Source organism: Rhizoctonia solani, chromosome 12, assembly GCF_016906535.1.
Source record: "Rhizoctonia solani chromosome 12, complete sequence".
In the NCBI taxonomy this organism is placed as follows: Eukaryota; Fungi; Basidiomycota; class Agaricomycetes; order Cantharellales; family Ceratobasidiaceae; genus Rhizoctonia; species Rhizoctonia solani.
This window is the reverse complement of record NC_057381.1, coordinates 911,567-932,909: the sequence shown is the minus strand read 5'-3', so window position 1 is coordinate 932,909 and position 21,343 is coordinate 911,567. Positions and strand designations below refer to the sequence as shown.

The window sequence follows — 21,343 nt, the reverse complement described above, 5'->3', positions numbered from 1 at the left end:
ACGGATACCTAGATAGCTAATCATATGCTCTCTGTGAATATATACAACTAAAGCGTCCGTGTCTATTGTATGGCGCGTTCGGGATATCTGAGGGTGCCGTTGAGTGACGAGACTGGTTGTATACAGGCCGAACATACCTCTGCTTGACGCGCTCTAACAAGTCCTTCTCGACTATTCTATCTTGACCAAGTTGGTTGCCGAGGGTTATCCATCTGCACCAATTATTAGTATTGGCAACCAGTAGCGCTTCCATGATAGTCAGAACGCACCCAGGTCGGGTGTTGTGCTTCCTCCCAAATATCTCAATTTTCCGTCCTCCAGGGCACATTCGCTCGATCATCCCGTAGACTTCGTCTGGCTTGCGACTCGTCTCCCGGACCTCGCTTACGATAACGTCGCAGTCGACCCCCCGGTTAACCCATGATGGCCAGATTAAGTTACCCTTGTCGTCGACGTTTGTCTTGACGCCGACAAGCATGTGTTCCTTTGTATGACTAGGCAGGGGTTGGTATTGCTCGCTAAGACAGAAAGAGAAACTTACTTGAGCCAATGGCCCGTTCGTCCCGTCCGGATTACACGTTGAAGCTATCGCAAGACCATGTTAGTGTAGTTCTACAAGAAAACAGAAATGTCGTACCTGATTGGTCTTGAGCCACACAACCTCGTCGACGCGCGTGTATCCCCAAACTCTCATACATTCCCTTCCAACCTCCATCGCTCGCCCGGTGACCCACAGAAACAATAACCCCTCGTCTTGAAGCTGTGGAATGGGCATAGATCTCATCTCATCGTCTGTCATCGTTCCGTATGGCAAGCTCATATGGATGTCCCATGGTGGATCAGCCATAATCACATGGAACTTGCCCAGTACACTGTAATCGAATCGCCTCACGTCGCAGTTGATCCATTGAGGTGGGAGGAGAGCCGCGCCCCCACCGGGTCCCAATCCCAGCTTCAAATCAAGGTTCGGTCTGGGAGGTGTAGGGGCATGGAAAATCGCTCGTCCTGGTGCAGTCGAGTAGCCTGGTGGGGGTCATAGTCGACTTCAAAGTGCAAGTATCGGCAAGGAGCCTTTTCCTTCCCACGACCGCCTGCGCCGAGTCCAGAAGGAAGTTGTACGCCCTGTGCTGGGCGGGATTTTGACGTGGAGGAAGTTAGCGCTGGGGAGAGTGCGTAGGTTGGTTCGGAGTAGCAAGTGTTTAAATAGGAACAGTGTCCGAGAGATGGATCAGTATGTGGTCGAATGAGTGGTCGGAAGTGGACCTTTTCTCTTAGATCAGTGGTGCCCTTTACCCTTTTAAAGCTCCAACTTACCCTATCACAATGCTGTGGATCTTTTATCCCATCATTTGTTTGAGCTTTGACACAGTCCAGCTTGGTTACGTGTTCGCAGATGGGGTTGAACTGCCCGTCGGAACGATATTGCTCTGCGAGTAGCTTTCCTTTGGCAGTGCCACTCTGCAGCATGTTGTATAAGGTATCCATCGGAGACGTGGGAGTTTTTACGGTTTCTTGACTACTGATCGTATCCTCGTCGCTCTGCTCGTCTAAAGTAACACATGTTCAGTCATGCTTATGCAGGTCAAGAACAGTGGCTAAGTACGCACCCTGGTAAATATCGTCGTCTCTATTAGGCCTCTTCCTCTTTCGCGCCGCATCGTCGACAACCACATTCGTAATTAGCGTCGTCCCTGCCTTGTTGTCAAGAATAACGGTGCCATGTTCCCAAACAGAAGCGAATTCGACTAGGAACGATTCGAGAAGCTTGACATCCGTAAGTTTCAAGTGAGGCCGGCCGGCTAGTATAGGTGAATATGCTATCAGTGCTTGCAGTAGTGCACCAGAACTCAACGGTAGGACGAGTTCGGGAGAGTGGTGGATAAATAAATGTCGGAGATTATTTGAGGTCAGATCACGCAGTTCTGCCGTCATGAAGTCCAAAGATATCCAAGGCGCGTGTCCCAAAAGTTATTCGATGTGATGAGAAGGATGACCGCTTGGGACAAACATACCGAGCGCCGAGAGGGAAATAGTGGCTAGGATCTAGGCGCCTAGCCCGGGGTTGGGCCACTTCCAACCGACTATTCATTTCAATCTGCACGAATTTTATTTGAATTAGGCTCAAGAAGCTTTATATCACAAAAACACATCTAGAGTAAAACGAACAAGCATCAGATTACGTAGATGTGCTCGACCGCCTCGTAGAAATCCGAATGACGAGATCTTCCAAACTAAATCTACGCGGAAGCTTCTTCAACCTATCCTTTACTTGGTTCTCATTGGCCGTCCACTTGCCCCCACCTACAAGCGTAAAGAGCCTTAGCGCCTTCTCGTAGTGCTCTTTGGCTTTTGAGTATTTCTTCCTAGACTGTTCAGAATAGCCGGACTCCTCAGCTACGAAAGCCTCTATCTGTAGGCCGCAGTCCACGCTTTGCAGGCTCTGAGCGATCCCAGTAGCTTGCTTCAGATATTCAAGGGCTCCGCCATAAAGGCCTATCCGATTGAGGAGGTGGCCCAGGGAATAAGCGCACCACGCCTCCTGCTTTCGAAACCCCTTCTCTTGGGTGATGGCCAGGATACTTATGTAGGCACGAAACGCCTTCCGATAATCCTCAGCGTATTCATCTACCTGTGCGAGCTGGCGGTCACATTGAAGCCCTTGCTCCTGATAGTGGTCACCCAGGCCTGTATAAATTTGCTGAGCGCTGGAAAAATGCGAGCGTGCCTCGCGATAATCCCTTATGGCGAGATATGACCCGAGGTGGTTGAAGCATTCCGCTTCCTGAAGTAAGTTACTCTTCTCCCGGTAATATCGATGGCCGCCCGGAAGTATATGCGTGCTTCGTCATAACGGCCAGCATAGTAAGCATTTAGACCCGTTTCGTAGGTTACGTTTCTTGGTATTAAGCCAGCAGGTCCGTGATTATTCAAATCTGTTGAGATAGATTCACGTCGGCGAGTCTCCAGTCGCAACTCCAAACGTCCAGGGGATGCTTCGCGAACAATTTCAGCAAAGCGGGATGGTGATAGCCTTACTACTATAGGATCGTTGCTGAGAGTTTCGTCTCGAACCAGGTAGCATTCAGCGGTCTGAATACCATGTGGCAAGTAACCCTCCCACATGGTACAAGCAGCGCCGAGGACCTCCTGAGAAGGGGGTGTTACGCCACAGATGGAAAAAGTGTTGTTTTGGCATACCTCGTATGATTCGGAGAGCGCCATGTCGCAATATTTGATCTCCCCATCATCCATTCGATAGGATAAGAAGATACTCATGATCAGTGTCTTGGAGAGCTGGGGATAAAGGCCTAGTAAGTGCCTGCCACGAGACGAGAGTCCCAATTTCGAATACTGAGCCCATATCCATTCTTATGAGAGTCTGGTCTGAGGTTCCGCAGTAGCATGATTCCCCTAGTTGGCTGTACAGGAACTCAGACATATATTTACATATGGCCGGTGTTGACTAAACACCCTTCTATACTGCCACCTTGTTGACAAAAGAACGTGCATCTATATCCCGGATTTGGTTAAAGTAGGAGTCTGGTGGTACGTGCACGATTTCCTAGAGATGGCCAGCAACCAATAATTTATAACGTTCGTCGCTGAACAGACCCGATTGGTCCTATAATGTACCAGGGCTATACCTCGTTTTTAGTAACGACAAGATTGAGTCAATAAGGTGACTTGTTGGTGATGAATAGGTTTAAAATCAATGGAATTTTGGTAGAATATATGCATCGTAGTCATGAACCTCTACCCGATTTTAGTCCAATGATTAAATGCGTTAATTGGAATATTTAAATCGAATCGGGTATGCACCTTAAAACCGTGAAACACATTGTTAATTATTAAACCCAGTTCAGCACCCAATAGCGAGCACAAGCGATTTGCAGCACACTATACAAAATTAGAGTACAACAAAACTATACTTCGAATGTCACCGACGAATGGCCCGAGTATTCGCTCTATCCCAATCACCGAGCTGAGGTTGACTGCCTCCTAAGTATACTGAGCCTACCCGGCTCTGCCTCACTCCTAGATGCTCTAGCCTCTTCTTTACTCGGTTCTCGTTATCTGTCCACTGCCCGCGACCCCGGTCTTGAATTCGTCAGGGCCCTCTTGTAACAGTCTATAGCCTATCCCGATGCTGCTGGCGCTCTGCAGAATGACCGGATTCTTCAGTTGCATATGCTTCTATTTCTTGATTATTAAGTGCTTTGGAAGTCGTGATTGCACTGCTGAGGTGCCTGCGAGCATCTTCGTATTCGCGTCTGCGATTGTGCAGGCGACCTATGAAGTAATCACACCACGCTTCTTCAGTTTGAGAGGCTATGGCGCGAGCGTTGGATCGGATTTCCTGGTAGGCGAGAAGCGCTTCTTCATATTTGCCCTGATCTTCACTGACCCGAGCAAGGCTCCGTTCACATGACAATAGCTCCCGCTGGCAATTGCGGAGCGAGTCGTATATCCTGCGGGCGCTAGATAGATGGGACACAGCGTTGGGATAGTCCTTAAGATGTCGACAAGTCATTCCGAGACGAAGAAGGCATTCAGCCTCTTGATAAGCATCGCCAGTGTCGCGGCATTCATCTGCCGCAAGTTGAAATCGGATGCGAGCCTCATCGAATCGGCCAGCAAAGAACGCAGTCAACCCAGCCTCGTACGTTGGATTCCTGGCGGTAGGACTTGGCGCCGGGGTTGGGCCGGGGTTGGGATCAGGATTGGGGGATGAGTCGGATACGTGGGTGACTCGACAGATGGCGGTACTTGGTACCCGATTGAATTATTGCTTATAGTTGAGGTGTGATCTATACTGGCTCGATTCATTCGTGTATCAGTTTGCTCGCGTTGGTTTTGCGTATCGATCAGCGACATTGGGGTCAAAGGCATTGGTGCTGAAGATTTGTTGTTTGTATCGACTTCCATAGCACTGGTGGGTCCATCTAAGTAATAAGTCAGTGCTGTATGACTTTGAAACAAGAGTTTGCGCCCCTTACCTGGCCATGTATGGGAGGGGTTATTGCTGTCAACGTTGAGTATTGGGGGAGGCATTTCTAGAGCAACGTTAGCTACCAGTAGTAATCTATTCGAGGGTTGAGATTACCCAGGGATGATGGCGTACTGGTCTCACGATAGTGGCGACGGCCAATCTGAGTGTCCAATTCCAATCGGAGTTCTAACTCCTCTGGACTGTCTCGCACGAGCTGGATAAAGCGAGCCTCTGATATGCGTGCCCATTCAATTTCGCCATGACGTTTTATTTGACGAGCCAGATACCGCCCAATGATACATTCATCAGACGGTAGGCGGTTCTTCCATAGGGCACAGGCTGCATTAATAACACCCTAGGCAGCCACCCGATCAGTTAAGGATCTGAAGTTAACAATACGAAAATATACCTCGTATGATTCAGAGGGTTCCACGTCAGCGTACCAAGGCCTCCCCCCTTCCGGTGGCTCGTATGATATCGTGAGAGTCATGGATTGAATGAAGATATAGATTTTCCACAGAATAGGAAGCCCTGTGATTGTATACACAGCTTATGCGCTGCTGAACAGATTGTCCAAGGTTGAAAGTAAGATTAAGTCTCAGAGATAAAAGGGGGGGATTCCCCGACCCAGCTCTATAGTATGTGACAAGTCTTCATCTCGGCATGCTGCCCTGGGGGAAAGCGCCGGCCGACCGCAGCGTCCAGAGCCTCGATCCAGGAACCTTAGGAAGATACACGTAGCCTGCCGGTCTTTGAGCCGGAGCGGTAAATGCAGTTTGAACGTTCGCCGTTTGAGAGATCTGATTGGCTTCGTAATACGCTCAAGGTTTTTCTTAGACCTTGAATGATTAACCCCATGGAACGAATGATAAATACAAGGGAGCTGACTTCAGTTGATCGAGTGCTCAAATATGCTGATACATGCGTTATGATCGTCCAGTCCATTTATAATAAATACATGGACCTGATTGTCACAGGTAACATGATTTCAAAATACAATTTGACGTCACCATCCTCAATCGAATTGCAGGAAAGTCTATTTGCTTAGTTGCCATATAACAACCACAACATTCTGCTTTGGCTCTAATTCTATATAAATCTGGTACCACCTCTAGTTACCCGTGATCAACAACACGTCTTCTCACGACTTGGGTACGCGTCTGCCCAGCCACACATATAAGGCGTGCTGCCTAACTCACCAACTTCTGTAGATAGATGAATTAGTAACTCGAAGAATCGTACTAATAATTAATCAAAACTCATATTAATGGATAATACCACTCCAACTCCACCCAAATCGAACGATCCGAAGCCCCGAATTTCGCTTTCTGAGAGACTTGGAAGCCTTATCCCAGACTCACGTATTGACGGCCTCCCTAATAACTCAGACCAGCCACGAGAGAATAGTGCTAAGCAGAACTCTCATGATGCCAAACTAGCAATCGACACTACTAGGCTTGAAAGGACACTTCCCGCTCATGTGACCACACCTGCTACAGGTTCACCCAATCACACTCCAGCAACCACTACAACGACCAAGAGCAGACTATCGCCCAACGAAGCAGCCAATCAAACGGGCCGAGTACAAATCACCTACGCACCATCCATCGAATCTCTCCAGGACGCGCTTTCCGACGACCTTACCTCTTCAGTACACCATAAATCATCTTCAGCTTCACCGACTTCATCTGCCATGCCACCCACGTTTTTATCATCAAGAACACCTCGGTTTCTTGATAGCCTCGCACGAAATACTATGCCAACTGCCTCTTTGTCAGTACCACCAAAAGCGTATTTGCACACTCCAATTCCATCTCCCTTCCGCGATACAGCACGAGCCACTGCACAAACCGAGGCGCTACTAAACCCGCCTGTTGCAGCTTCACAAAGCAATCTTGCATCAAAACGCTCTGAGAGCCCTCTGAAGGCACCGACGTTTTTAGGGCCTACCAGGTCATCAATTGATTCTCTTCGAGGTACCTTACAGCGATCAGACTCTATGCATACTAGTGCGTCTCAAAATAAGGGGTTTGCTAGTTGGTGGTTCGGAGACAACAAGAAGGATGTCGATAAGCTGCTAGATGAGTCCGATCGTGCCGAAACAGCTGAACAAGAACGAGATGGGTTCCGTAGTAAATGTGAGCATTCCTATTATCACTCTGTCCTTAACTTACAGCCCGCACAGACCTTACCCCACACAATCCAATCGTTTTTTGCCACGGCCTTTTTGGATTTGACACGATTACTCTGGGCCCGTCCTTCGCTCCTCTCTCCATACCTCATTGGCGCGGAATATCTGAGGTCCTTGCTGCTGCTGGGGCTGACGTTCTCGTCACTCGTGTGCCGGCTACTTCAGCGGTTCCGAACGCGCAGCTGTTCTTCGTAAGAAGATATCCGAAGTCTATCCCGGTCGAGACATCCACCTCATTGGACATAGTATGGGCGGGCTTGACTGCCGGTATCTCGTCAACCAGCTTATGAAGGAAGCAGAAAACAGGACCGAGGGTGGAGATGTTGAGAGGAGGGGAGCAGCTCGGTAATTCAACGAGGCGGAGAATACCGGCGCGAGGGAGGTCCTGAACGAATGGCCGACGAGGCAGATAAAGCCGCGCTGGCCGCCGAGCTGAAACGCAAAGGTTTGCCTCCCTTCCGAGTACTAAGTGTCACAACGATCGCGACCCCTCACCGTGGCTCTGCCTTTGCCGATTACTTCTTATCGACATTGGGTCGTAAGTGTTCTATATTCAGTAAGATAATTTTAGTATCTTATGATGTTATACACTTTAGGTCAAAACATCCCTGGGTTTGTCTCTTTGATGGAGAAACTTCCAATTGGCGGTGGAGATGGCAAGGCATTTGAATCGTTAACGCTTGACAGTATGCGCAAGTTCAACGAAGAGACACCTGATGATCCGAACGTACATTACTTTAGCTGGGGTTCCAAATTTGAACCTGGAGTATTTGATGCTTAGGCTTCGGGTGAGTCTAAACGCTACCAATGATTTTCTTGAAAGAATAATTGCCCAAAGGTTTTCACACAAGATTATCATGCAAAAAGAGGGCCCCAATGACGGACTGGTGTCGGTTAAATCCGCACGATGTGAGTGGCGCATTTATGCGCGAAATCGAGGAATTGCTAAGCGTACGATTAGGGGGTACATACCTTGGAACTTTGGATGGAGTCAACCATCTCGAACTGGTGGGGTGGGTAAATGAGGCCCGAAACACCATTACAGAATGGATGGGTGGAGAAGCCAACTTCCGCCCAGCAACATTTTATCTGGGAGTAGCAAACCATCTGGCTGAGACGATTGAAGGACAAGAACGAAGGACAAAGACATACTTGACCCCGGCGCGCAGCTGGTCAAGGAACCTGAGAGCATACAGGGTATGGCACCCGAGAAGAGCTTACCAAAGAAACAGAGCGCGAGCTTTCGTCCTCCCAAGAAAACGTCAGTGTTGATAGCCGAGGAAGGACGATCGAGGATTAAAGAGATAGAGGCTACAGAGTTATTAATGTTTCTCGTTTGGTTCTGGAAGACATATCTGCGATGACAAGTGATATGCTTAACTTATCCCGACTACTAAGAGCATTTTGTTGTATACCTCACCTACATATTCTAACACGTTGTAGCTTACACATTTATCATCTAGTAGATGTTATAGTTTAATTCATATTGTGGTTATAACAGCCTGTATAAGTACATACAGTGAGAAGCTGCAAGTTGTGTTTTAGGCTTGAAATAGACAATCTGGCTCGCAGTGGAAAGTTATACGAATGAGCTAGAAAGGTTTATTTGCTTTGCTGATATCGGATTCACAGACTTCGTGGAACCGCTTGCTTTCCAGAATTGATTGGCTTGTCTTGCGCGATGTTCAAGGTGATCACTGCGCCTGCGATCAAAGATAGTTGAATCCAAGGGATATACAACTATTTTGACCCAAAAATTCGCTGTGCGGAACTGTGTAGAACCGCAACATACTATTTACAAGTAAGATCAATCATCACCATCGAGGTCAGCAAGAAGCTAGACCGAGCTTTAACATAGTGTTTCCGGCCTGTAAAAAAGTGTCAGGCGAGCGTGAAAGATTATTTAGTTATCATGCACACCTGATAGCGTAATAGTCCCATAGACCAAGCCGGTATTTTTGTTGTTCTGAGGAACGTTCGAGGTACCATTGCTCAGGATGCTATCCCAAGTTGGCTTGAATGCGAATTTAAAGTTGTTGGTCAAAAGCTATGAGGACAAATAGGTCAGCCGTCATGCAGGGAGTGTGGTTGACACCCATCCTTAGGATCTCACCTTCACTCCTTGTTCCTTATAGTAACTGCGCCTGTTGCGTTTGCTCTGGGCAAAATAAGTAAGTGGTTTTGCTAGGAATTAGTTTACACTAATCTCACTCACGTAGGCTTCAGCCTCGGATAAAATGAATAGCCCTTCAGCAGCGATCGTGGCAGCAGAGGTGTCAGCCGGTCGGTTGGATCGGGTGCGTCATAATCGCTGCATGTACAACGTGAGCTTCAATTGTGGCTATCTTTTCTGAATTGGGACTGACTAAGGCGGAATGCCATTTGAAGGGAGGCGAGTTATGAAGACTTTTGCCATTCGTCGGGCGGTGTCCAAATACTGAGGCTGAGACGTAAGGTTGAAGACTAATAGGTTTTATTAGATATCACGAGTATTAGCTGGAAAGAAGTTGCTTACTCTTGGCGAACCCATATATACCCCAAGCTTGGCCTGTACATACTTTGTCAGTCGAATAACCATGCGCATTCGACGCGCTCATACCTCGTCCAGGTGCTGTTGTCAGCGTAGCCCTGTGCAGTATAGCGTCTGATTACTGCGCCCGTATTCTCATTGTATGCCACGACGTGGTAGGAAGAGCCTGTTTATACAACGTATGAGATGATGCGGGGTAGTGTCAAAGGTATGTTTGCCTACCATCAGGACGAATGTGGTTGTCAATGGTCTTGTTGGCGTGACTGATAGCCATGTCAATCAGTGTTCGGTTTCCGGTCAAATTCGCCGCAGTGAATAGCAACTGGATGGCTGAATGAGATCCAAGGTATATTAAACGAAAGATTTTATTAATACCTCCAAATTCATCATGTTGTCCATAATCACTTGGAACTCGGGTGCAGCACTGTTCCAGCTTCGCGTGCAACCAACTATGCTACTATATCGGTTGGCCAAGAGAGTTGCAAAGTTTTTTACACCAGTGATAGCGCTGGCGTTGGTCGGATTGCTACATACCATCACATTCAGTACATGTATCACGCCGCAATAAGGGATTTGAACTCACATTTTGAGCTCATCCAAGTACGGAAGGGCCAAAAATCCCTGGTCATGACCTTGACCATTGCCCGCTTGAAGCGATATTAAACCATCACTGGATCCAGTTATGCAGAACAATAACAACCACACAGAAACAACAAACCTCCAACGTCTTCCATACGTAAGCCAGTCGACCGAGTTGAGGGCCTTGTCCTTGGGACATAGGCGCTTGCGTTCCTCCAAGAGGTAGAAAGAACCTGGCAAGAATCCACTAGTCCACCAATCTGCATGCGTCCAAATCCATGAACCATTTGCCGCGGTGATGTGCGGGTATGATGCTGTCTTGTAGGCTGCACCAACTCGGTCGTACTTTTCGGCTATATAGGGCGAGAAAATGCTATCAGAGTATTCAGGTGCTAAAGCAAGCGACTGGTGGAGAAGTAAAGCGCCAGACAGGAGGGAAAGAGACCGCATGGTGGGACGAATGGTAAGTGGATGTGTCCATGGGTCGGGGCGACGACTCTTTTATATACCGAAGAGATACAGCTTCCAGGACCATCCCATGCGTCGGCCATGCGCCACAAGAGGGTTGATTTCTCAGTTCGGATTCAGAAGGACGGACCGGCTTCCGTATATGTTCAACCACGCGAAGGAAGCGAGGGAAGAGTTAGACAGGGTTTCCTTTGCGAGGTTGCACTTCGGACAGCCTCGGCCTGGTGGAGATGATGGTGGTTTAGATATCTAATATATTCAATTGACTTTTTGTGGAATCGTTGGTCAAGTATTGATCCAAATCTATCCGAACATTCCATCATTGTTAGAAGCTTTCTAGAATCCATCCCTAAGCCCCCAATGGTCCGTGCATATTACTGCAGGTTAGAGTGATTTGGTTGCGCCTAGCGGACGCCGAGCTATCAGTGCGTCTCGCGCAACGTCAAATTATGTCGTCATGGAGAAGTTTATGCAAATAAATTGGTCATACCATCAAACGGCAAGCGCATTACAACGGATATCGGGCACATCAGCCTGGGCCCGACACAATTTTCAAAAGTATAAAGTCATACGTGTGTCCGATAAAATTGTTTATCCATAGTATACATACTGTTGATCTATATCTATTTATTCAACCGCAGAACGCCCTGTTATATCAGCGAGCCTGCCTGTCGTATGAAACTTTGTACTCAAGTGTGTTCCGCTTGATCGCAAGTCGAGCTCGATATTGACCTGGCCGGCTATATGCATCTGATCCGGACGCGATCCCATTCACCGTTGTAGGATACGATTGAAACTCTGTTAAATTACCCTTGAACGGCCCGATATTGACCACAGGTACATCAAACTCAATTAAAAATACATCAGATATATTCCCAACGGGCAATTCGGGACCGGGATATCCGGGATATCACTGTGCGCATCGCTGAATCATTTTCATCTGATACGCATGGTCGATTACCCGGGCACATAGGAACCACCAGTCGGTACCCTGCTCAAAAGTTAAACCACAACAACAATCAACCCCCCTGGAACACATAATGCTACGTCGCTCAACTGGTCTGTCAGAGATCGGTTCAGGTCATATGGTTTATAGCAGTTTGGTATGCCAATGAGATATATGACTGGGATATAGAATACGTAATTACTGCAGTGTTGGCTGTAATACTGGCTGGGATGAAGGAGTTGTATACATGTAGGAAAACGCTCAGTGTGTTTACAAATAGAGGTACTTGCAGAGTCGGAACGCCAATAGAAAAGAATGAGCAATTACTGATTCTCTGGATCCCACAGTAATTCGTTGATCGGAACTCGTAGGGAGTCGGCTATTTGCTCGATTTCCTCAAATCCGATATTGCACTTGAAGGTGCTATTGCATGCGATCGAGTCTGTGGCTCCTGTGCGTGCAATTTGCCCCTCTTGAACCAGCTGAGCCAACTAGAAGTAAAAGTCAGCTCGCACAATTTGGGACGGTCGTTAATAATGCGAGGTACCTCTGAGAGTATACGGGCCCTGCTAGTTTCGAGATTAGCAGTGTCTTCGCGCTCGTATGCTTCATCCAATCCAGGAAAATCGATGTATTCCAAGGTAAGGGCTTCTAATATGGCTAGCATTCGTTCTAGCCCAAATGCCGAAGGGCCCAGGAGTTTTTGAGGTATCTAAAGTTACAAATGGTCATCCACGCACATCTTGCGCAGGGTCGGTTCAAGTACACACCTTGGCTGTTGCACCCTTTCCTTTACCCTTGGCGTAACCACGGTTTTTCCGCTTGGGAATCCCACTTGAATCACGACCAAATATTCGCATATCGGATTTTGAAGGGTTGTAACTTGCAAGGTAACAAGCTAAAATAAGCATCCTTGTATGCGAACTTCCATCTGCCTAAACTTCAATATAATACATTAAATTTTCAGCCCATTAAACTCACAGGCTGTTACGTCCGAATTAGGAGCCTCCGTACGTTCAACGTCGACATTCATTTGAGGGTAAGATGTCCATTGAGAGGCACGGAAGCTTGTCGGAGGTATATGTGACTTGGCCCAGGCGCGGGCTGAAGTTCTGCGAGGAAGGAGTTCATGAAATGCTGCCAGAATGCTAGGTGAAAAGTGTCGAATCAATCGTAAGCGTGTTCCTTCAGTAGGTAATGGATATTCAGAGGTCGAGGCTGTTCGTCTCCACTCCGAAAGTAGCTCTTCAGGCCCTTGTACGTCTCCGGTTCCACTATCATCGATGTCGACATCCATATCGTTTTCCGGAATTTGGCTTATTCTTATCGTATTCCAATCGGCTAGAATAGGGGTGACAAATGCAGGCCAGGTTGCTTGTACGACGTATGCGATCTCAGCTGGATCACGCGAATGGGGTGAGCATATGTCGTAGGCGGCCGACAGAAAATGTTGTCGAAGTGGCACTAAATCATCATGTGCCGCTGTAAGAGAGGGGAGACCCGGCGCTTTGATGGCCCCTTGCTTAATCACAAGTGGAGGAGGGAAATGGGAGGAAAGATACAAAATAGCGTCTTCGCGGGATAGTGCGGGGACTTTGATAAGGTAAGGGTCGGGGCATGCTCTGGATGTTTCCCTAATATCGTCCCAACGCACATCAGATATAAGAATAGTGGTAGAGTTGGTAACCTTGGGGGGTACCAGAGTTTAAGAATAATACACGGATTCAGTTTCAAGTGACTAACCATTTCTGAAAGTCGTGTCAATGGCACTAGTAATTCTTTCAAAGGGCCAGACAGGTAGTTTGCATTCTCTACGACAAGCACCAAGTTACAACTAATAGCCTGGTCCAACTCATTTTGGTCACTCGTTTCAGTGGTGTCCATAATATCGCTGTCAGATTTCTTTTTTTCAGCAGCAAATAATTTGCCAATTTCTCGTAGGCCGGCCAAAAACGAGTCTAAGCTATCGCTCCAGGTGCCACTAGCCCAGTTCTCGTAGCTATTTGTACGAGTTGGGCGGTGGCCAGCAAAGGCATTGATTGCACGATCGTAAAATTGTCGTGCAGACACAATCTCACGTGCATCAACACAGGCGTATCTGAGGGTTTAAGCTCCGGGTCGTCCGAAGAGCCAAGAATGTCAAGAAGTGAAGCTATAAGTCGACAAGTTGTGCGAGGCGTATGGGGGTCGAATATGTGCATGAAGGGTGGTGGAGCAACTGCCATGAGGATAGACAGGTGCGACAGAATGTTAGAGCGGCCAGGGTAGTACTGGTTAATATCGTCCAGAGATAGATCATTGATTCCCATCGTAAGGTAAATTACTGGTAATGACTGTAAGATGCAGGTCTGAACTTTCAATCGTTGTCGTGTTTGAAGCCCTTTGGGCAGTGGCTGTGCAGCTTCCATTTCCAAATCCCAGGATCCAGAACTCGTTCACGACCTCAATCAGGGACCTCATTTACCAGCCTCCGGTTATATTTTGATCTTGTCCTGGATGCCTATTTGCAGCAAGTATATTAGAATATGAGCGATACAACAGTCAAAGACGAAATCATCTCATCTTTGAATAACCGATCCTTGACGCACAGTTCGCCCCCAGAGGACTACGTCTCACATATCAAGATATGGGAGGAAAACCTGCCAACCAACGGGCAGGCCCCTGCAGAAGAAGGAGCACTAAAGCCTCGATATATACTGCTCACTAGCGAGTACTAACCAGTGACGGCGTTTGGTCTGGAATTGACCTCACTTCTGGCTCTAGTCTCTATTAACGGAAAAGGCTTTATCCACAAGGCAAAGAGGAACACTAACGGTACTTTCTCGGTTGGGAAGACATGGAAGCTCGAAGAGTTGAAGGGAGTTGAGGTATTAGGTGTGAGTCAATGTCGCTTTGAGTCATACAAGCAGTCTTAAATACATATAGCACTGCTAGCCACGCGGAGTAGCTATTACTATGCCCAGAACCTATCGCTGGCAAACCGAAAATGAGCGAGAACAGAAAGCTTTTGTTGAATCTCTCGTACAATTATTTTATCGGGTAACTGGTAATAAAGATCTATATGTTGTTGGGCTAGACATTGGTCGGTCTCGCCTAGGTAACCACTCCGTGCCAAGGTAGAAACGCGCAGACTAATGGTTAATTAGGCCAGGAGCAAGTACCTCGCGAGACTCGCGTACCGTCTCCCACGCCGCCATCATTGGCGGCTTCTGAGAGCGCTCAATCATTTAATACAGTTGGCTCGATTCCAAGGCGTGGTGTGCTTCGCCCTCCATCAATTAGCTCGTTGGGGACCTCTGTCGACACCCGTTCTCGTGCGGGCTCTATTGCAGGCTCCTTTCGTCGCGAGAAAGAGCGCGACCCGGAGCCTGAACCACAACCTCCCACCCCACGCGTTCCGAAACAGCGACCGGCTCCCCAATCGTATGCTTCCGACGCATCGGGACCCCGTTCAAGGCCTACAACGCCCTCCGCCAATATGCAAGATAGCCACCCACCGGCTATTCCTCGTCCACGACGCCAACCCCAGCCATCACCACCTACCACTCCCAGACAGTCTAGTAGGAGCGTGCCGACCCGTAACTCGGAGCGCTCATCGCAGGCCAATAGTGAACGGGAGCGGGTATCCCAGGCTGAGAGAGAACGCGTGTCACAAGCCGATTCTCGCCCACCACAACCATCGATTGTGATTCCCCCGACCCTCCAGGATGGGGTACCCTCTCCCCGCATTAGAACGCCTATCAGGGGATCTCCAGCTCAATACCAGAACACACCTCTATCTCGAATCGCATCGAAAGCAACTGTCCGGCCCCCTTCTCCAGATGTGGTTCCTTCGCCAACTGTAGCGCAGCCACCACGGCGTGACCCGAATGCCCGTATATCCTATTTCGACCCAACGAATCAAGCAGTCCTTGAACGGCTGCTGCAGCAGGGTGCAGATGGAGATGTCGGCGAATCTGCATTGTCGAATGTAGAGGATATGTTAGACGGCTTTGAGTGGCGCTTGAAGAGTGGTGGTGCTTCGGGAGGTACAGCAGACCAAATTGAGGCCCGGCTGAAAGATGAGCTCCTGGCACTTGAAAAGGCAAGTCTATTTCGACACAGGGATGCACTGTACCTGAGATTGAAGCAGGCGAACATCCACTCATTTGTTGAATCGGATGATCGATTGGCCTTGGTTCTCAAATTTATTGACGATGCACTCAACGAATTAAACGATATGGACAGCATGATATCAAGCTATAAAGTTCATCTAAATGCATGTGCTCTAATACGCGACCTGGCTTGCAGACTCACAAACCCTCTCTGAATGATAGGCTGTTGGCGACGACATCAGTTACATTCAGTCTCAGAATCGTGGATTGCAGGTACAAACTCAGAATCAGAAAGTACTTCTTAATGAGATTGAAAAATTGCTGGTACGTCCCATGCTTCTGGCTATCCCTGATTCTGAAACAAGATGGTGTAGCAAACCGTTCATGTCGACCGAGATGCGCTTCTTGTTCTCACTCAAGAGTCGTTGGAGAACCAGCGCGGTATTCAAAGACTTGAAGACGCTGCAGCCCAACTATATCGTGCATTGCTTGCCGGTCGCGATAGGGGTGAGAGCCCGTAGTCTGATCATATGCGTTGCCGGGTTGCGCTAACGCAAGTGAATAGATATGTCCGCCACTATTGAACGCTTGGCAGAGTACAAGACTTACAATCAGCAATTTTGTGTTCGGATAGTCGAATTTCTGGGTGTTATGTTTGGTTATCAGGTGAGTAAATTTATTCTTTCCCATGTGTTTGAGGTATACACACCTTATGCCCAGTCAGAGCAACTGCTGGATTATGCTGAAAAGGCGAAACAAACCCGCACTCAACCAACACTCCACCCACACACACCTATGGAGAAATACCTTGGCAAATATAGTGGTTTGATATTGTACCTGAGAGAGATGGATGAGAGCAGGTATTCCAAAGTGTGCGCGGTATGTCGTGACCCGATTCCGTGCTCCCCACCGAGACTGACAGTGTTTCAAGACTTACTTCTCAGCGGCTAGCGATCTCCACGGCAAAGAAATTCGAGCACTCTTCATGAAGCACATCGAAATCGTTCAACGCGCGCCTGAAGAAGATGGAGATAATAGTACGTTCTGTTCAATCTTGCTCTACTCGAACTTATACGCCTATTTAGGTTTTGCGCCCCCGCCCCAACAAAGCGCGGTTTCACGCGCTGGAGGGACTGTCCGACGTGCTGGGACAGCTGTATCTAGGTCACCCATGGACAAAAAGAGCGCGCAGAAACCGGTTGAAGGAGATACTCCCGGTTATGAAGCAAGTCTTTTTTAAATTATAGAGGCTCCATGGTGCATAATAACCTATTTCAGGCATTCGATCACGCTCTAAGCCAAGTGATTGTTCAAATTCACGCTGAAGACGCATTCATCTCCCGATTCCTCCATACGACAGATTCAACCCTGAGCTACGCTGACTATATGAATCTCGATAATTACTTCAAGCGCCAGGCCTCACGCGGACTCGGCCTCAGCGATACAACGCTTAAACTCGTTCGTGGTGCAATGGATCTGATATTTGGATTTCTCCCCCAGGAGATAAAGTCATGGGTTGAAGGTGTCTCGAAACGAGACTCCCTGTAAGTTTGAATTGACCGAACTACGATCACCTCCTGATCACCACAAAATTTCAGACAGCTAGTAGGGATCATTGCCGTGCTCCAGCGATATGTTGCTGAGGCACAAGAAAGAAACGACGCCTTTGTGGATCGTCTGCTGGGAAAACCTCTACAGAGACTGAACGGGTTATACCAACGCCAAGTTGTATGTCAATGTCCCAGCTCAATATGCATCACGAACTGATGGGCAGCGGCTTGGCTATGAACTTTATAGGAGGAACATCTACAGGCTATTGAACAGACGAAATTGACCACTAAGAAACGCAACGGCGTTGCACATTTCATACGATACTTCCCCGTAAGTCTTTTTCACTGAAGTAGCCCAACCTAATATCCCTCGCAGACATTTGTTGGACGTATCGAAGCTCAATTGGTTGGCGCTCAAGGCTATGAGATACGAAAAATTGTTGACGCGGCGTACGAACGTATCGTCCAAGCCATGTTTGAGGCACTTCAACAAATGGCTAAGATGGATGGTACAGAGGCAAAAGATCCGGATGACAAGGGTGTATTGAATTATCATGTCATCATGATCGGTATATATTTTATGCCTCATCTAGCCCTACGTCTGCTCACATGCAAGACAGAAAATATGCACCATTTTGTCGCCGACATGACACAACTTGAACTGGGGGCTGTGCGAGCGTTTGTAACGCGTGCTGAAGAAACCTACCACCGAGAGTTATCGGCTTATGTGACGTTCGTACTCCGAAGGCCCATGGCCAAGATCATCGTGAGTTTGAAAATGCTGGGTAGGTGTGTTTATTCAGACGTATCTTGCTTACTACAGGATTATTTTGACGGAGTGGAACGACTCTTGCAAACGACCGCCCCCTCTGAAATTTCGAACAACAGCAATTTCAGCCGGTCGGCGCTCAAGAAAGTGGTTAAAGAATACGATTCAAAAGATATGCGCAAGAACGTTGATGGCTTGTATAAGCGTGTTGAAAAGCACTTCGATGCTGAGGAAGGGTCCACGATACCTGCAGGGCACAATGGAGCTACTGCACCTGTGCTTGTGGGCGTATGGAATGCTTGTGAAGAACAATTGTTGCGGCTTACCGACAGGTGGATCAAGCTAATTGGCCAATGCTATCCTGACAGCGGGGTCTCACTCGAGTACACCACAGGAGATGTGAGGGCAGCGTTCAGGAAGCATCGGGCCGGCTGAGTATCGTTCGGATGAAGGATGGCATGGCTGGGTGCTAGTCTGAGTTGTGGGTAGATCACCGTGGTTTTAATAATTCATCCCCCCTCCCCTTGGCAAGGGCTTTCGGATTTTTTCTCAGCCGCGACTACTTCGGTGAGATCCGCAACCATGTCAAACCAATTGGAAATATGCAGTGGTCGTGTTGAACCAAGGAGTGATCGCCTGTACACAACCTTGAGTCCTGGGCGGAACTGGGATAAGTTGCTGGGTGTCCACTCCGGCCAAAAAACAATTCCGCCCTAATTTGGATCTCGAGAAGTCATCACGACCGATTTGTGAAGTTATTGATCAATACATAATTTACACTGTTGAGTGCTGTTGAGGGCTCCCTTCAGCTCTATAGATCCGAACTGACGTCTTGGGTTAACGGCAGAGGTTGACTCTGCCCGAAATCTGAACCCATTGCATGCATACTGCCGGGGTTTCGTATGCAATCCAGAATTCACCCTTCGTGGTTTACCATCGAATTGCTATGCTATATGCAGCAGAACCCTGTGTGCCAAGGATGATGGCGCGCATACCTCCGACGATCCATGATATTATCACGTGCCTGTGGGTTCGGGTCTAGTACATCCATGAATCCATGGTGCGACAAACTGTTTTGCGGAAAAAATACACAGCACAAAATGTTGACCCTGCGAAAAGGATCAATGCTCTGCTCCCCGAAGTTGAATTGTTAGGACCGTTTTAACTAATGCCCGTAGGCCGATCGGAGAGGATGACCAGTCTTCAAACGCGCCAAGCACTGTTCCTGGGACCTGATGTGGGACCTTATGGATTTTCGTACATAAAAGGCAGCATGTGGGCCTAAAAAAACTCCTTGAGCTCGCTCTCGTCCTCTCTTTTGAGTCTTTGTTTTGTGTTTTTGATCTCGTGTCATAGTCGCTCTTTATATATCGGCACTCATTATGCAGTTACTTGCTAAGCTCGCTCTCCTTGGCTCTGTTGCCTCATCGCTCTTAGGTGCCTTGGCTGCTCCTTTAAACGAAACTTTGTATCCTCGCCAACTTGCTCAGGCAAGTCTGAAACATTTCTACCTCTTTTATTAATTGCTCAATAGCCCAAACTCTTAAATACAGGTCGTTAGCAAGTGCATTGTTCCAAATACCGTAGCCCTCACCTTTGACGATGTGTGTCCCTTTTTAGCCTGCTAGAACTATCTGTCATACTCACATTTAGTTAAACAGGGCCCATACTGGTGTTCGTAACTTTATACCATATCCACCTATTTATCTACATATGGTAATTTTTTACTTGCAGATACGTACGATATCTCAAAGGCGATCCTTGCGGCCGGTGGAAAAGCGTAAGCGGCTCGGATTATACTCTTGATTCTAACTACTGCCTTTTCGGAATTCAGCTGACTTTTGCGTAAATCTAGTACGTTCTTCGTGAATGGAAACAATTGTAAGTTGGGTTGTACAGTGTCGGATCATATTCCTAATGGTCCTTAGATGGTTGTATCTATGATCCGGATAACGTCAAGCGCATCAAGTATCTCCACAAAAATGGACACCAGGTAGTTCGATTTCATGGGCCACATGACATGCTCAATTTGACCCCCTTCCTCCTAGCTCGCCTCCCACACTTGGGGCCACAAGGACTTGGCTACACTCACCTGGGATCAAGTACATGATGAGATGTGGCGCGTTGAAGAGGCATTGACTAGGATTGTTGGTGTCACCCCTGCGTTTATGAGACCCCCATTTGGAAGCTATAACGGTGAGAAATGGAAACATTGTAGAGACACGCCGTCTTACGGGTCTTTCAGATAACGTCCTTGCAGCCTCTGCTGTCCGTCATCAGAAAGTGTAAGTCCTCTGTAATATGAGTGCGTGCTCGGCTCAACGTAGCTCTAGCGCCATCTGGGACTTCGATAGCGGCGATTCGACCGGTAAGCACAATTAACCTACTCACCCCTCCCCCTCCAAAGACTCAGGATCTCTTTAGGCTCCAGCCCTGCTCAATCTAAGCAGAAATATACCGATATTGCCAATCAACGCCCTTCGTCGATCCTCACACTTAACCACGAGACTTACGGTAAGCCTCTCTCCGAATAATAAAAGTACTTGTACTAAAGTGTATTTTAGCGTCTACTGCGTACGATTATTCAAACTTGAGTATCCATTATTTTATGTACTTATATTGCGATTTTACAGATTCGATGTCCTTCCCCACGCTATCTCTGTGCTCAAAGGCAAAGGCTACAGGTATACATTTTATGATTTGTTTCAACTGCCGGCACTCATTGTAAGACAGGTTCGTTACTCTTGCGGAATGCCTTGGCGAGCAGCCCTACCAACCTCCTAAAGAGCCCACCCCTGTATGTTCTATATCACTTGAATGCTCTCCTGCTATATGCTCATGGTTGTTGCAGGGTCCCTGGACCTGCTAAGTCTTTATATAGGAGTTCTCCTGCTCTAATTGGACATTATTTCTCATCTGGTTATTACTTGTCACTCTTTTGTTGTGTGTTGGCGTCGTATAATATACCTGAGTTTACAATACTTATCGGAGATCAGACGTCCTTCGCAAGCATACCTCAGGTGGCCTGGCTTTGATTTGCCAAGACAGGTTGTCGGTGACAAACGTCTGTCTAGTGACATGTGTCAGCAATAGATATACTCGTGAAGGGCACAATACTCAGAGCTTAAAACACGCAGGTAATATTCTCCCGAGAATACCACTCGAAACTAAACATGCCAAAGATGAAATATACAAACAGCCACGTTAAACCTAGCCTTGCTTTTTA

At 47.8% G+C, this 21,343-nt stretch overlaps 8 protein-coding genes across 8 annotated transcripts; 3 read left to right on the top strand and 5 right to left on the bottom strand.

Moving 5' to 3' along the window:
• Positions 1-62: 62 nt before the first annotated feature.
• On the bottom strand, positions 63-1,932 carry RhiXN_11525 (uncharacterized protein; the record flags this gene model as incomplete). Its single annotated transcript, XM_043331340.1, has 8 exons — positions 63-87; positions 138-212; positions 270-494; positions 542-585; positions 638-1,023; positions 1,086-1,263; positions 1,315-1,547; positions 1,608-1,932. The coding sequence occupies 8 exons, from the start codon at positions 1,930-1,932 to the stop codon at positions 63-65; spliced, it is 1,491 nt and encodes a 496-aa protein (XP_043184850.1).
• An 807-nt stretch (positions 1,933-2,739) lies between these two features.
• On the bottom strand, positions 2,740-3,252 carry RhiXN_11524 (uncharacterized protein; the record flags this gene model as incomplete). The annotated part of the gene is made up of 2 exons (XM_043331339.1): positions 2,740-3,147; positions 3,199-3,252. The coding sequence occupies 2 exons, from the start codon at positions 3,250-3,252 to the stop codon at positions 2,740-2,742; spliced, it is 462 nt and encodes a 153-aa protein (XP_043184849.1).
• Positions 3,253-4,129: 877 nt separating this feature from the next.
• RhiXN_11523 (uncharacterized protein) lies at positions 4,130-5,480 on the bottom strand (the record flags this gene model as incomplete). The annotated part of the gene is made up of 5 exons (XM_043331338.1): positions 4,130-4,749; positions 4,815-4,943; positions 4,998-5,054; positions 5,105-5,345; positions 5,400-5,480. The coding sequence occupies 5 exons, from the start codon at positions 5,478-5,480 to the stop codon at positions 4,130-4,132; spliced, it is 1,128 nt and encodes a 375-aa protein (XP_043184848.1).
• Positions 5,481-6,257: 777 nt separating this feature from the next.
• Positions 6,258-7,962, top strand: RhiXN_11522 (triacylglycerol lipase; the record flags this gene model as incomplete). The annotated part of the gene is made up of 4 exons (XM_043331337.1): positions 6,258-7,128; positions 7,176-7,448; positions 7,540-7,719; positions 7,778-7,962. The coding sequence occupies 4 exons, from the start codon at positions 6,258-6,260 to the stop codon at positions 7,960-7,962; spliced, it is 1,509 nt and encodes a 502-aa protein (XP_043184847.1).
• Positions 7,963-8,972: 1,010 nt separating this feature from the next.
• Positions 8,973-10,740, bottom strand: RhiXN_11521 (glycoside hydrolase family 88 protein; the record flags this gene model as incomplete). Its single annotated transcript, XM_043331336.1, has 12 exons — positions 8,973-9,049; positions 9,102-9,228; positions 9,295-9,337; positions 9,397-9,492; positions 9,548-9,644; positions 9,708-9,729; positions 9,781-9,792; positions 9,834-9,877; positions 9,934-10,033; positions 10,087-10,237; positions 10,295-10,381; positions 10,430-10,740. 12 exons carry the CDS (start codon positions 10,738-10,740, stop codon positions 8,973-8,975), a joined length of 1,167 nt encoding a protein of 388 aa, XP_043184846.1.
• Positions 10,741-12,027: 1,287 nt separating this feature from the next.
• On the bottom strand, positions 12,028-14,013 carry RhiXN_11520 (origin recognition complex, subunit 5-like; the record flags this gene model as incomplete). The annotated part of the gene is made up of 6 exons (XM_043331335.1): positions 12,028-12,195; positions 12,252-12,416; positions 12,475-12,635; positions 12,686-13,391; positions 13,448-13,696; positions 13,783-14,013. 6 exons carry the CDS (start codon positions 14,011-14,013, stop codon positions 12,028-12,030), a joined length of 1,680 nt encoding a protein of 559 aa, XP_043184845.1.
• Positions 14,014-14,229: 216 nt separating this feature from the next.
• RhiXN_11519 (Exocyst complex component Sec3) lies at positions 14,230-14,516 on the top strand (the record flags this gene model as incomplete). Its single annotated transcript, XM_043331334.1, has 2 exons — positions 14,230-14,414; positions 14,486-14,516. The coding sequence occupies 2 exons, from the start codon at positions 14,230-14,232 to the stop codon at positions 14,514-14,516; spliced, it is 216 nt and encodes a 71-aa protein (XP_043184844.1).
• A 143-nt stretch (positions 14,517-14,659) lies between these two features.
• RhiXN_11518 (Exocyst complex component Sec3) lies at positions 14,660-20,986 on the top strand (the record flags this gene model as incomplete). The annotated part of the gene is made up of 27 exons (XM_043331333.1): positions 14,660-14,801; positions 14,851-15,950; positions 16,021-16,122; positions 16,173-16,305; positions 16,364-16,464; positions 16,519-16,677; positions 16,730-16,835; positions 16,884-16,996; positions 17,077-17,342; positions 17,397-17,526; positions 17,596-17,679; positions 17,725-17,917; positions 17,969-18,114; positions 18,172-18,516; positions 19,671-19,721; positions 19,779-19,791; positions 19,852-19,897; positions 19,973-19,998; positions 20,046-20,110; positions 20,166-20,313; positions 20,363-20,402; positions 20,451-20,485; positions 20,542-20,631; positions 20,682-20,691; positions 20,751-20,801; positions 20,851-20,914; positions 20,969-20,986. The coding sequence occupies 27 exons, from the start codon at positions 14,660-14,662 to the stop codon at positions 20,984-20,986; spliced, it is 3,777 nt and encodes a 1,258-aa protein (XP_043184843.1).
• Positions 20,987-21,343: the final 357 nt, after the last annotated feature.